Genomic DNA, 15530 nt, shown 5'->3' with positions numbered 1-15530 from the left:
CTCACTACCGGAGAGAGGATCCCATTTCTTCCTACTGAATAAGAGCAATGGATATCGAGAAAGTCAACTCCATGGACTTTGGAGAATTTGTGGATGTGTTTGGGAATGTCATTGAGAGATGTCCCCTGATCGCAGCTGCTGTGTGGTCCCAGCGTCCATTCTCCAATCTAGATGACTTGGAGAAGCATTTCTTTGCCTTCATTGATGGTCTTTCCCAAGCAGGTAAGGGTAGGATCTCAGACTCAAATCTCTGCAAAGTGACTATAAATATCATTTGTTAGGTACTTTGAGATATTTATTTATCTTTTTTTTGTTGTTGTTGTTTTGTGGTTTTTGGGTCACACCCGGCAGTGCTCAGGGGTTATTCCTGGCTCCAGGCTCAGAAATTGTTCCTGGCAGGCACGGAGGACCATATGGGGTGCCGGGATTCGAACCTATGACCTCCTGCATGAAGGGCAAACGCCTTACCTCCATGCTATCTCTCCGGCCCCTATTTATCTTTTTTACTGTTGTAAGTTTTGGTTGTTTCCTGAGATTTAGTAAATCCTTATTAAAGTAAATCCTTTAGTAGACCCTTGCAAGGTGTCTAGTCAAAAGGGGAACAAGAGACAGCAATGTTGGTCCCAGTAAAGCTGCAGTTAATATTAAAGCTCTGAGGTGAAGAGGGAAGAGGCACAGGACAAACTTCTCAGGCTCCCTGCAACTGAGAGGCCAAAGGTCGGGTGGAGAGAGAGAGAGTGTGTGTGTGTGTGTGTGTGTGTGTGTGTGTTTACTTTGGAAATGTCCTGCAGGATATCAGAACATCTGAGAAGCCTCAAGAAAGAGCAAATGGTCAACATTTTCATAAGAAAGGGCAAATTTAGCAGATAAAAGCAAATTCATTTCTCTCAAAAACTTCCTAAGGTAGAAGAAGTCAGAACTTATTTGAAGAAAGAAAAGAATAGTTGGATATAGAGAGACAAGGAAACACTGAGAATTGGTTGGGGGTGTGGCAGCCCATCCCCAGTGACTCAGAGCACAGAGCATTACAGAAATTCAGAAGCCAAGGGCCAGGCATCAACACTTTGCTCAAGCTAGTGGCTGCAGGGCCAGGTTGCCTTCTCAGAGGGGTCTTCCACACAGATCTGGGTAGAAGTTGGAATTAATCTCTTCCAGTTCCAAGTCTCAAGTGAGTCCAGGATGGTCTAGAAATGTCTAGGATGGTTTCTAAATGGTCTAGGATGGTTTCTAATTGCCAGTGATCATCTTCAAAATAAGATACCCCTTTCCATTCATCTGAAGCACTTGTTGGATGGTGTGATACAATCAGGCTTTTGAGGAGCTAAGCAACACCCCAGCTCTGACTGGTGTCTCACTGGAACAATCTAGTCCCACCTCTATGAGTGAAATGACTTCAGTTTAAAGGCCTAAAGTCTGCATACCAACCAGCACTGAACAAGAAGCATGAGAGCCCATGTCTGTGAAAAAAGTGGAACTCAAAGACAAACCTTTCAGGGCTGGAATGATAGCATAGCAAGTAGGACAACTGCCTCTCTTATAACTGACCCAGTTGAAGCCTTAGTATCACATACGGTCCTCTGAACATGGTCAGGAGTCAACCCTGAGCATAGAGCCATAAGTAAACCCTAAGCACCATCAGATGTGGCCCCAAAGCAGAGAGGACATCAGTTCCTAAGAGTGTTAATGCCTTGAGTGTTATGCTTTCTATTAGAAACAAGGGGGGGGGTCTGAGTATGGATCAGGGGTAGAATGTATGTCCTGCTTGGGGTCTGATTCCTAACACTAAGGGAGTGAAATCCAGATTTTTTTTTTCAGCACCTAAAGGACATGGCAATATTGAGGAGAAATATCCTCAAAGAAAACCCAGAGACAACTCCATGGGCTGAGCCAATGCTTTGCAGGCAGGAGGCCTGGATTTGATCTCTGGCATCACATGTTTCCCCCCAATTAGGACCAGAAGTGACCCCAACGACAAAGATAGGACGGAGCCCCAATCATCATTGTATGCCTCCCTGGAAAAAAAGTTAGGTCAGCAGGAAAAAAATTTAATCTTATATATATATATATTAGTTTAATTTTTGTTTTTGGGCCACACCCAGTAAAACTCAGGGGTTACTCCTGGTTCTGTATTTAGAAATCATTCCTAGTTGTGCTCAGGGGTGCCGGATATCCAACCCCTGTCAGCCAAGTGCAAGGCAAGCTCCTTATCCACTGTATTAGCTCTATGGCCCCCTGATCTATATTGATTTATCTAGTAATTAATCAAACACTTATTGGGGGTGTACTCTGTGTCAGAAATTTACATAATTGAGATTTTAAATTCCTTATTTTGGGGTTGGAGATAGCCATGCAGATTTCTTCCCTGGCACCAAATTATCCCCTGAGCACTACCAGGAGTGGCCCCTAGCAGAGAGCCCCAAGTACTGCTTAGTGCCTCCCAAGTCCCCAATTCTGTCTTTTTTTCCCACCTAGCATCAAGTTAAAGTTAATTAAGGTCTCATTAAGGGCAACTCAAGCATAATTCAATCAAAAAGGAACTGGGACAAGCTGAATGCTAACTGCATCCTCCAGGCCTAGACCTGATACTACTTCTCGCTTGAAGAAGTCCCTTACCTCTAACCAGTATAGAATCACTCCTTGACTAGAATGTGGGGTGGCTGAATGAATTGCTTTGTTCTGAATGTGAAGTTGGAAAGAAATGGACCCTGGGCTATCCTTCCCGTCTTCCCACTAGGGTGAATTTAGACAGGGTCAGAAGGACTAAGAAATAGGAGGTAGTTTAAGTGCAAGCTGGTTGCCCTCCACTTTGCTTGCTGGAAGCAGTTCTTTTGAGAGACCACCTCAGGGGGTAGAGCGTGCCTCAGCCTCCTCCTGGAGCATAACTTTATCTTACTGCTTAACAATTTTAGAAGGAGATATCATAAACATAGGGGTGCAGAAGTCATTTTTGTATTATGTTTTTGTGTTCCTAGGGTATATCCCTAGGAGTCATATTGCTGCATCATATGGGAGCTCAATTTTCTTTGGAGCTTTTTGAGGAATCTCCATATTAAAAGGCTGAACTAGATGGCATTCCCACCAGAAGTTAACGAGAATTTCTTTCTGCCTTCATCCACACCAGCACTGATTGTTCTTGTTCTCTGTGATATGTGCCAGTTCTCTGTGGCATGAGATGATATCACATGGTTGTTTTGATTTTATTTCCCTAATTATTAGAGATGTGAAGCATTTTTCATGTGTCTTTTGGCCATCTGCATTTCTCCTTTGAAGAAATTTATCTAGTAATTAATCAAACACTTATTGGGGTATACTCTGTGTCAGAAATTTACATAATTGTTTGTTTTACATAATTTACATGATTGTTTGTTTCCCCTCCCCATTTTTTGATGAGGTTAGATTTTGTTTTTCTTGTAACAACCCAGGTGCCTAACAACAGATGAGTGGCTAAAGAAACTATGGTGCATTTACACAATGAAATACTATGTAGCTGTTAGGAAAAATGAAGTCATAAAAATGGCCTATATATGGATGAACATGGACACTATTATGTTGAGTGAAATGAGCCAGAGAGAGAGGGATAGATATAGAATAGAATGCAGGATGTAATAGTCTGTGGAATATAAGAAAAATAAAGGACAATATGGCAATAATATCCAGAGACAATAGAGCTGAATACTAGGGGGACCAGTTAATGACGTGAAACTTGTCACAAAGAGTGGTGAGTGCAGCTAGAGCACTAGTCACATAACAACTTGTATAACAAGAGAGAGGCAGAATGCCTGTCTTTCAGACAGGCAGGAGATTTGGGAGGGGAAGGGAAACAGGAAGACAGTGGTGGTGGGAAGATTGCACTGGTGAAGGGTCGTGTATATTCTGTAATGGAAACCCCAGTATGAAAATTTTTGTAAACACGGTGATTGAATAAAAATATAATAATAATAAGTTACCAAAAAGGAAGATGTCAGTAGAATTGCTAATAATGACTAACTGAAATGCATCTCTTAAGACTATCATGTTTCAAACATATCCCCAAATGCTTTGTAGTTGTTAACTCACATAATCGTAATAACTCTACAAAGTTAGTGTTGCCATCACACTCCCTACCCCCCCCATTTTTCAAATGAGAAAACTGAGGCATAGGGAGATTGACTGGACCAAGTACACCTAGTAGCTACAAATGTGAGAATCACTCCTACAGCTTTGGTTTGTTTTCGTTTGAGGGCCACACCTAGCTGTGTCAAGGCTTACTCCTGGTTCTATGCTCAGGGTTCACTCCTGGCAGGTACTCAGTGAGACTATAAGTGGGCTGAGATCTAACTAGGGTTTAAGCAAGGCAAGTACATTCACCCTGTACTATCTGTCCAAGCTCATAAAGCCTCGCTTTAAAGAGATGTTCAGAATGTAGAGCTTTATCTGGTTGAGAATTTGTTTCAGGTAATCTAGGAATGTGCTGTGCTTTTAAAAAGAAAACGGAAAATCGCATTTTTAGAATAAACAAACAAAAAAAAAAAAGCCATTTTGTCTTGTTCTCATTATGATAATTAGTGGCCAGTAGGTGGCAGTCCAGGATTACTATTTGGCTCCAAAGTTAATTGTTGCCTTATTCTTGAAACCTTAATTCCTAACCAGAGAAACAGCATAGCACAGCAATAAAACGCGCGCGCGCGCGCACACACACACACACACACACACACACACACACACACACACACCACTTTTTTTTTTGGTTTTGGTTTTTGGGCCACAACTGGCGGTGCTCAGGGGTTACGCCTGGCTGTCTGCTCAGAAATAGCTCCTGGCAGGCACCGGGATTCGAACCAACCACCTTTGGTCCTGGATCGGCTGCTTGCAAAGCAAACGCCGCTGTGCTATCTCTCCGGGCCCGCACACACAGAAACTTCACTGTTAATAAAATGAACCCATTTGCTTCAACATTTCGACTTGTTAAAAAAAAAAAAAAGAAAAAGAAAAGAAAAGAAAAGGAGAGATAGATAGCATGGATGTAAAGCGTTTGCCTTGCATACAGAAGGTCAGTGGTTCGAATCACGGCATCCCATATGGTGCCCTGAGCCTGCCAGGAGCGATTTCTGAGCGTAGAGCCAAGAGGAACCCCCTGAGCGCCGCCGGGTGTGACCCCCCTCCCCCCCCCAAAAAAGATTCAGTGACCACCGGAGCAATAGCACAGCAGTAGGGCCCTGCACGCAGCCAACCCAAGACAGACCCGGGTTCCAGTGTTCCATTCCCAGCATCCCTTATGGTCCCGAGAGCCTGCCAGGAATGATTTCTGAACGCAGAGCCAAGAGTAACCCCCGAGCGCCGCCGGATGTGACCCAACAACAACAACAACAACAACAAATCCAAAGTAGTGGCTGAGGAAATAGCTCGAAGGAAAGGCTATATATATACTTACATGCTGACGGTTGAGATTTTATATTTACACATTCCATTGGTTTCCAAGTACATCGAGGTGTAACCCCTGAGTACACCACACATCACTCCATAACAAAAGAATTAATCAAGTAATCACACTTGAATTAACTTGAATTGAATATTTCTTTATACATTTCTTTTTGTTTGTTTTTTATTTTTGTTTTTGTTTTTTGTTTTTGGGCCACATCCAGCGGCGCTCAGGTTACTCCTGGCTATGGGACGCTGGGATTCGAACCAACCACCTTAGGTCCTGGATCGGCTGCTTGCAAGGCAAACGCCTCTGTGCTATCTCTCTGGCCCGTCTGTGTGCATTTCTAAATTGCAATTATAACATAATGTAATGATATATACAACACAATCATTGTAGTTAATATTTATTCCAGACATAGTTGTTGAATTAAAATAGGGATTAAATATAAATAATTTTCTTACAAGTAGGATATAAAATTTTTAGCTGCTGGGCTAAGGTAAAATGGTAAATTGTGCATACTAAATGCATGAGATCTATGTTTAATCCCTCGCACTGCAAAAAAATGAAGAATTTAAATGCAATTTTTGTGAGAGGGTCATACTCAGCATGCTGAAGAACTACTTCTAATTAGATCATTTTTAGAGTGCTGGGAGATGGTCCAGCTATTTCTAGCCCTTTGAACTGTCTCCCCATCCCAAAGTTCTAATTTGTTGCTGTTGTTTTATTTTGTTTGTTTTGTGGCTACACCCAGTGATTCTCAGGGCTTATTCCTGACTCTGTGCTCAGGATCACTCATAGTGATGTTTGAGAGACCACAGTGGTGCAGAGGATCAGACTCAGGTCAGTTATGTGCAAGGAAAGTGCCTACCCTTGTACTATATCACTGGTCCTACCAAATGTTCAGCTAAAAATGGGAGGCAGCATGATAGTACAGCAAGTGGGTACTTCTGTTGTACCAGCCATTCCAAGTTCAATTCTTGGCACTCCATATGGTTCCAAAAGCACCATCAGGACTAATCCTTGAGTGCATAACCAGGAACAATCCCTAAGCACATCCAAAGGAAACAAAAAATAAGTTTTTGGACTTGACCTGATGATACTTGAGAGACCACATGGTATGGAAATCTAACCCAGACTTTCTACATGCAAAACAAATTCTCAAGCCCTTTGTCCCTGGCCCCTACATGCAACTAACAAGATCAAAAATTTACTGGGTCAGAGAGATAATACAGGGGTTAAAGTACATACCTTGCACGCAATATATGGTCCCTCAAGCACCACTAGGAGTAAACGCTGAGCTGCTAGAGTGAGTCCAAAATATCTATATATGCATATATAGAAGTATATATGCATATATATGCATATATTTACAAAAAGTGATAGTATGATTGAAAATACTTACTGTGTACCCACCATTCTAGGAGTTGTCCTAGAATATGTGTTCCATGTAAATACAAAATCACAGATGCTAGAAGTCATTGGAAGATGATATATGATATTGCAGAAATGAAGGCAAAAGTTTTTCTTAGGAAATGAAGGATAAAAAGAGAAAACAATCAGAGAGCTAAGGAAGAAAAGAAAGCAATCAGAGAAGACTACGTGAAGAAAAAGAACCTAAAGCTTTAGTCATTTGAGAGCCCAGAAAGACCAAGGTAGACTCTGGAGAGCAGAGTCTCCAAAGTTCTTAGGACAGAGAAGTCAGGAGGAAAAGTAGAAGGCAAGAGCTTCTTTGGACTAGGGTTAGGGCAGGATTTGTGGAGAGATGCAGCTGATAATCAATGTTAGAAAATGAAGTCCGCAAATGTCTGGAAAGATTTTGATCAGACACCAGAAAAAATTAAAAATAACACATAAGTTTTTAGTCTAAGGGCCAGAGCAGTGCGCCAGCAGTAGGGCGTTTGCCTTGCATGCAGCTGACCTAGGACAGACCATGGTTCGATTCTCCAGCGTCCCAATGGTCCCCCAAGCCAGGAGCAATATCTGAGCATATAGCCAGGAGTAACTCCTGAGCATCAACTCTTGAGCGTCAATGAGTGTGGCCAAAAAACAAAAACAACAACAAAAAATTTTTTAGCCTATGGTGGTTTTGGTATAGCCTAGAATGGGGAAGATTTGAACCTTAAAATGACAAGAGAGAAAGGACTATGACCAAGATAAAATGTTGAGTATGGGCCAGAGCAATAGTACAGCAGGTAGGTCATTTGCCTTGTATGCAGTTGACCCAGCATATCTTTGGTCCCCTGAGCACCGCCAGGAGTAATTTCTGAGTGTAGAGCCAAGAGTAACCCCTGAGCATTGCCAGGGGTAGCTCTCCCCCACAATAAAGCTGAGTATTCTGTCCAACTATAACAAAGGAATTTGGCGAAAATGATGAGCTAGAGATAAGGGTTTACATGTTATCAAAGAATTGATGGCATTTAAAGTCAACGGACTAAACAAGACATGGAGGGCATTCTTGTAAGTGGAGAATGAAGGGATGGGAAGGGAGACTGAGTCCCTGGGAAGGGATAAGAAGCGGGGGCTGAGTTCCTGGGGTACTGCAGAATTGGTTATCTGGTAATGCAAGAACCAGTGATGCAAGCAGGCAAATGAAGGTCATCTGTCAAAGAGAGAGAAGGGGCCAACATTGTGACAAGTCCTGATAGAGGACAGAAGACAGACTGTGGGACAGGGCAAGATGGTCATCTGTGAGTTGATGAACACAGATTGGCTGACAGGAGGGGCTGAAAGCTGATAGAAGAGATCTGGACAGGCAGGTGAGAAAGCTCAGGCTATGTGCAGTGTCTTTGAGGAACTTTGCCCAAAGGAAGAGCTGGAACCTGGAGTAACTAGCAACCAGGAAAGAATCAAGAGGGACTTTATCTGTTTAAGGAGCACTTTATGTGAGTGCACGTGGATAAGGAATGACAACGCCCAAGGCTTGTGTGTTGCGAGAAGGCAAGGAAAAGAGAGAGAAACTAATGGGGTCTTTGGGGCAGGAATATTTTCATTTGTTTTAGGCCACACCCAGCAGTGTTCAGGAGTTAACACTTCACTTTGGAATGAATTGTTCCTGGAGGTGATTGGGGGTACATTATAGGATACCAGGATTAACCAGGTTGGCACATGAAAGCAAGTGTCCTTCCTGCTGTAGTATTTCTACAGCCCCAAAACTAATGTTTGAGATTATAGTCTGAAATGGTAGGAGGGTGATGGCACCAGAATGCAAGAAGAGATGCTTAACATTGATATAAAGGGCAAAGGGTCTATTGAGTCAAGAGAACATGCTTGTATGTACAGATTTGGGGGTTCTGGTAGATAGTAATGGGGTACTAGGTCAACTACCTAGTCTACATTCCTCAACTTAATTCTTTTTTTTTTTTTTTTTTTTTTTTTTTTTTTTTGTTTTTTGAACCACACCCAGCGGCGCTCAGGGGTTACTCCTGGTTGTCTGCTCAGAAATAGCTCCTGGGCCTGGAGAGATAGCACAGTGGTGTTTGCCTTGCAAGCAGCCAATCCAAGACCAAAGGTGGTTGGTTCGAATCCCGGTGTCCCATATGGTCCCCGTGCCTGCCAGGAGCTATTTCTGAGCACACAGCCAGGAGTAACCCCTGAGCACTGCCGGGTGTGACCAAAAAAAAAACAAAAATAAATAAATAAATAAATAAATAAATAGCTCCTGGCAGGCACGGGGGACCATATGGGACACCGGGATTCAAACCAACCACCTTTGGTCCTGGATCGGCTGCTTGCAAAGCAAACGCCGCTGTGCTATCTCTCTGAGCCCTACATTCCTCAACTTTATTCTTACACAAACTTCAGCTCTAGCCCATTCTTCATTCCAGATCCAAATATAGGTACCTTATTCCACAGATCCCCTATATTTGTCCTATTCTCTTATTGATGTGAGCTGTAGAGCTTGAAGCCATAGTACAGCAAGTAGGATGATTATCTTTAACTAGGCCCACTCAAATTCAATTCCTCACACAACTGAGAGGCCTACCTCGAGTGATCCATGAGCACAGAGCCAGGAGTAAGCTTTGAGCATCACTGGATGTGGCTCAACTGAAATATTTTTTTTAAAAATCCACAACTATGACCAGAGAAGTAGAACATGGGGCTAAGGCACATGGGGGTATGCCTGGTATACTCAGACCCTGGTTGAATCCGTAGCATCACATGTTCTTATGAGAGCCATCCCTAGAGCACATATGCAAGAATAGCTCCCATAAATTCAGGGTGTGATCTAGAGAGAAATGGAGAGGAAGCTTACATACCTCATATGTACAAGGACCTTAGTTCAATTCCCCACATGTTGTGGCATTCCAGAGACTGCCCAGTGTGGCCCTGGTGACCCTGAGGACTGCTTGGAGTGAGCCCTACTATATTTTAATGTAAGAGGATGAGCCAGAGTGGTAGTACAGCAGGTAGGACACTTGATTTGCTTGTAGCCAACTTTATATAGTTCTCTGCGTCCTACCAGGAGTGATTCTTGAACACAGAGCAAAGAGTAAGTCCTGGTCACTTCTGGATATGCCCCCCCCCCAATACTATAAAGTGAATTGCAGTTCAGTAATTCAGTTTAGTAATTCACCTGTTGTAGGTGCAAAAATACATAACTGTAGGCCAGAGAGATAGCACAGTGAGTGGCGTGCTTGCCTTGCATGTGACAGACCCAGGTCCTAAACCCAGCACCCCATGTGGTCCTTTAAGCCCACCAAAAGTGATCCCTCTGCACAGAGTCAGGCATAAGCCCTGAGCACCACCAACTATGACCCAAAATCAAAAAATTTTTAAAAAGTCCAACAACCTGGGGCCGGGAAGGTGGCGCTGGAGATAAGGTGTCTGCCTTGTAAGTGCTACCAAGGAACGGACCGCGGTTCGATCCCCCAGCGTCCCATATGGTCCCCCCAAGCCAGGGGCGATTTCTGAGCACATAGCCAGGAGTAACCCCTGAGCGTCAAACGGGTGTGGCCCAAAAACCAAAAAAAAAAAAAAAAAAAAAAAGTCCAACAACCTCATCTCATCCATGACTTGTGAACACAGCAAATGACACGTGTCCACACCTATTTAAACAGAAGTGGAATATGCTGATAGTACAGCTAGGAAGCCAGAGATTGAGGAAAGATTTAGGAAGGTAGCCTAGAGAGGGTTTGCCCAAGAGACCCTCTCCTGGGCTAGCAAGCTCACTTCATGAGCATCAGGACTTGGAAAGTACTTGCTGCATTTTGGGGCTGAAGATCTAGGGTAATTTCAGGATGAAGGTCTGGAGGAAATGCATCTTTGATCAGAAGGAGTGGCTGGAGGGCAGCCTAGGGGTAATTCCAGGCCCCTATGATTTGGAGTAATAACAATGGAGGCATCTATTAATTCAGGGTTCCTCGCCCTACCTAACTTCTCAGCTCTTTTTTCAGGCATGCCTGTGTGTGTGTGTGTGTGTGTGTGTGTGTGTGTGTGTGTGTGTGTGTGTGAATTCCACTTCCTCTTTTCAAGTCTCTTCTCTAGGTTCTGACCTTTCCTTGGCCTCTTTTCTCTCTTCTCCCCCAAACAGAGGGAAGCACATGCTCAGTCCTGGGCAAACATTAACACAACACACATCCCACCCCAGGGGATATTTTCCAGAGGGGGAGACCAAGCTGGTGAGTAAGAGAGAAGCAACAAGAGCAAAACGGAAGGAGTGGCAGCAGGTGCAACAAAGCCCACCCCCCCAAAAAAAAAACCCATCCACTTTTGCAGGACTCCCTCTACTAACCCCAAGGTAGCTAAAGGATAGAGGTGAAGAGGGAGAGAAGGGACCTTCAACACAGGCTCTCAGCCCCCTGTTGGGAAGAGGTGGCAGAGAAACTCCTGGAAAGCTGATCCAAACTTTCCATCTAAACGCAGGGTGCCACTTGAAGACCTCTGTGTGGGAATTAAAAAAAGGGTCTGTCTGAGGGTTATCTAAATGTACCGGGCCAGCCCAGTATCCCTGCCCAGAGCCAGGTAGAGTGGAGCAGCCCACTGGAGCAGACCTCCGCAGTATGGCTAGGCCCAGTGCTTCAGCTGGATGTGCCAAGAACCACCAGTACCTGAGGCTCAGGGCCCTGAGATTTGTCTTCCACTCCCCTAAACTTTGCAAGGAACAGCCAGCACTCTGAAAATGGGCCCAAGTTAGAGTTCAGGAAACAGACTCTGTCAAGTGCGAGCGGGGTGTGCGTGCATGCGTGTGCGTGCGTGCGTGCGTGCGTGTGTGTGAGTGTGTGTGTGTGTGTGTGTGCCCTCAGTCTTTCTGAGTCCTTACTTAAATGAAGTGCCCCTCTCCCATCTTAATCCCAGTGCTTCTGTTGGGTGAAAACAAAGGTAAGGTTTGAATGAGGAGGTTCATTCCTTAATTAAAAGGTAGGTAGGATTTTGTTTGTTTTGTTTTTTAGTTACACCCATTGATGCTCAGGACTTATTCCTGGCTCTGCATTCAGGGATTACTCTTTTTTTTTTTTTTTTTTGGTTTTTGGGTCACACCCAGCAGCGCGCAGGGGTTACTCCTGGCTCTACACTCAGAAAACAATCGTCCCTGGCACAGGGGACAACATGGGATGCTGGGATTCGAACCACCGTCCTTCTGCATGAAAGGCAAACGCCTTACCTCCATGCTGTCTCTCCGGCCCCAGGGATTACTCTTGGCGATCCTAGAGGACTATATGGGATGATGAGGATAGAACCCTCGTGGGCCAATTGCAAGACAAGTGCCCTGCCTGCTCTATTGTTTCTCTGGCCCAGGGTTTTTTTGGGGGAGAGGGGTTGTTTGATTCCTTTGGGGGCCACACCTGGTGACGCTCAAGGGATACTCCCGTCTATGCGCTCAGAAATCGCCTCTGGCTTGGAGGATCGTATGGGACGCCGGGAGATCGAACCGCGGTCCGTCTTAGGTTAGCGCGTGCAAGGCAAACGCCCTACCGCTTGCGTCACCGCTCTGGACCCTGGCCCAGGTTTTTGTTTTGTTTCTAATGACACCTCCTTTCCCTTTTCAGTAAGCCCCAAGCTTCCTCAGACCAATTTCTGCCTTGATAATATGACTGTGAGCCACAGATTTGCAGCATTAGACGAGCTATTTAAGTAAATGAATGCTGTCTAATCCGCAGCAAGTTCGGTGTCATTACCTTCATTGTATAGTTTATGCCTCCCTAAATAACCCTATCGGAAATCTTGCTCAGCCTTGGGAGCCTAATTTTGCCTTTGGAGATCGAAGCAAATTGCTGGGCCAAAACTCTAGGCAGGCAAACCCTGGATTAGGATTGCAAATCTCCACGTATCACAGCGGGGGAGGGGAGTCCATGTGAGATTTAGGAGATAATGAGAGGCTAAAAAACAAAGCAAAACGCCCCGTGTCACTTTCTGCAGCCTCCTTTAGGCCCTGCAACCGGAAAAGGGGAATAGGCTTCAGAGAAGAAAGTTGGGGGGGGGGGTTCGGGGATAGGTGGATGTGCTAAAAAAAAAAGAGGAAAGTCACTTTCTTGGAAAGCACTACGGAATTTCTCGCTGACAGCCTGATTTTTGAAACCCAAAACTCACACTGTAGGCTCGCAAAATCCGGGACATTTATTTGCCAAGCGTCGTGGCTGGTTAGTTCCTTCTGCGGAAACCTCCCCGCCCTTACGGGGAACAGAACCTAACTCATTCTGCGGTCTTTGCAGGATGTCTTCGGGGGTGGAGTGGGGGAGCCTGGTGTGCGGGCCCTCGTCGACATCAAAGCCCCCCTGAGAGCAAAGGACTTTGAAAAGATACGAACTACTCGGCTCCTTATCGCATCCCTACTCCCTCCCGAGCGAGTCGTAAATTCCGAGCCGCGGCGGCCTCTCCCCGAGGCTCATCTTGCCCCAAGGTCTCAAAGGACAAACTTGTCACTTCCCGCCCCGCCCCTGGGTCCTGGCCCCGAGCCGGATGCGCGCGGGAGGGAGATGGGGCGCCAGGGGGTGGGGGCGGCGGGGGGACCCCGGCACTCCTGTTGGTCTCGCATCCCTTCTGGGTGGCCCAGCTTCGCTCTAGGAGCACCGTTGACCCGGGGACTGGGCAGACTCGGCTAGTGGCGCGCGCACCGAGCAGCGCTCTGCGCCCGGCCGGCGCGGTAACGTTGTCCCGCCGCTCGCGTCTGCTTCTCCCCTCAGGCCAAGAAGGCATCCTCCGCTGCCACCCGGACCTGGCGGGCCGCGAGCTGCAGCAGGGCACGCTCACTGCCGAGTCCCAGCGGGAGCAGAGCGGCGCGGGCCTCGCCAGCCTGGGCCCTGCCGAGCGGCGGCGGCTGTCGGAGCTCAACGCGCAGTACCGCGCGCGCTTCGGCTTCCCTTTCGTGCTGGCGGCTCGGCTCAGCGAGCGCTCGGCCGTGCCCCGCGAGCTGGAGCGCCGGCTGCACTGCCCGCCCGCCGAGGAGCTGCGCACCGCCCTGGGCGAGGTGAAGAAGATCGGCCGCCTTCGACTAGCCGATCTCCTCGGCCGCGACCCCGCCAAGCTGTAGCGCGACCCGTTGGGAAGCTCCGGGCGCCCTGGCACGAGGCTGGCGCCAGCCCCTTGAGGAGTCCACCGGCTGCACCAAGGGTGGAGGGAGAATTGGGCCGCTTCCACTGGCGCCCCTTTGCCCTTCCCTGCACACGCGCACGATTTGCCCATATAGCTAGCTAGCTAGCTGCGTGGTTCCGGGCTTGGCCCCGATTTATCCAACTCACTTTCTATTCTTCCCTCCCCTTTGAGGCCTCCCCCGGTGGCCGCTCAGCTTTTGTGGAACCGAAGCTGCTGACCCAACTGTTTGGCTATCGGCTCCCTAGCTAAACCCGACCTGGGGAGGAGGGGAAAGAAACCTTTTACCCACTTGGATTGTCTGTGTTTTCTCTCACCTCTTTTACTGCGCCCCAGCTTTTACAAGGGAGCGGTGAAGGGGATTTCTCACTCCAATGGAGTACTTATGTGAGCTTCCACTGCAAAGAGAAGCTTTGGCCTGGGCCCAGAGCACCCGGGAAGCTGCGGGTGGGCCATGATGGGCGGCAGGTGGGGAGGCGCTTCGAAGGGGCGGGCGAAGCTGCTGCGACTCTGGCCTTCGCGGAGGTGTCGAAAGGGGTCGAATGCAGGCCGAGGGGCCTGGAGCTCAAGGTGGGCCCGCTGGTCTCTCTCGTGGGCCCTGTCAACCCCTGAGCTTCGCTCTGCACAGCCCCATTAAAAGAGAGTAACACCAGTAATAATGTCAGGGGTGTTGAGAGGAACAGGATACCGACCCACCAGCGGGCAATCTAAGTGCTGGCGGAAGCTTCCCAGCTAACCTGGTTCCACCAGGCGCCTTAGGAGCTGAAAGAAACCCGAGAGTACCCTGAAAACGCTCCTCTGGCTTCTCTGACCGTGTTGGAGGCTCCCTCACTCTCTCACGCACACACGGGAGTGTCTAATGTGCCTAAAGTAGCAAAGACAGCTCTGGCTTCTGGCGATGTAGCGGCAGGCTCTATACCAGTGCCCTTCCAGAGGGCAGCGAGAGAAGAAGAAGAAAAAGCTAACGAACAGCCCAGCTGGCAGTGCTCAGCGCATACTTCAGATTCTGCGTCCAGGGATTACTCCTAGGGGGATCGGGGCACCACTGCTGGCGATGAAACCCGGGTTTGCTGCACACTAGGCAAGTGCCCTACACTCAGTACTCTCACTCAAACCCTGAAGTAGACTCTTTAGAACACCAGAGACATACTGGGGTTGGGCCAGACGCAGAAGCGGCAGCGGGAAGAAAACCTTTCCATTCCGTTAAAATACGAAAACTAAAACAGCGCGGTGCGGCTGCTCGCCTGATCAGGGGCAGACGTTCCGCAAAAAGAAACCATGGGCATCATATTTAGGTGTTCCCTCTTGCAGGTGAGGTAAAGGGCAAAGATTTGGGGGGTAGAGGGAAGATCTGAGGAAGGACCACCACCAGCATCCCTGCAGACAAGCTCCAGGGTTTCCTGGGCCTGCGCTGGAGCCAGGCGCCCGCTGCGCGCTGGGGCACCAGGTGGTCCCCGCCAAACCCCTGGGGTGAGCCAACTCGGGGCGTTCCGACGGGAAGCGATGGGGGAGAGGCTGGCAGTTTGGGCCTGGGGGCTAGACGCGGGTTTCCCTCCAGTCACGGTAACCTGGGGGCTTTCCTGACACGCACAAAAATCCTGCT

The 15530-nt window shown here is 47.4% G+C and overlaps 1 protein-coding gene across 1 annotated transcript; it reads left to right on the top strand.

Moving 5' to 3' along the window:
• Positions 1–14219, top strand: URAD (ureidoimidazoline (2-oxo-4-hydroxy-4-carboxy-5-) decarboxylase). Its single transcript, XM_049778325.1, has 2 exons — positions 1–222; positions 13522–14219. The coding sequence occupies exons 1-2, from the start codon at positions 48–50 to the stop codon at positions 13866–13868; spliced, it is 522 nt and encodes a 173-aa protein (XP_049634282.1). The 5' UTR covers positions 1–47; the 3' UTR covers positions 13869–14219.
• Positions 14220–15530: the final 1311 nt, after the last annotated feature.

The sequence above is a fragment of the Suncus etruscus genome, chromosome 8 (assembly GCF_024139225.1).
Source record: "Suncus etruscus isolate mSunEtr1 chromosome 8, mSunEtr1.pri.cur, whole genome shotgun sequence".
Taxonomy (NCBI): domain Eukaryota; kingdom Metazoa; phylum Chordata; class Mammalia; order Eulipotyphla; family Soricidae; genus Suncus; species Suncus etruscus.
This window is presented reverse-complemented; position numbering and strand designations above follow the sequence as displayed.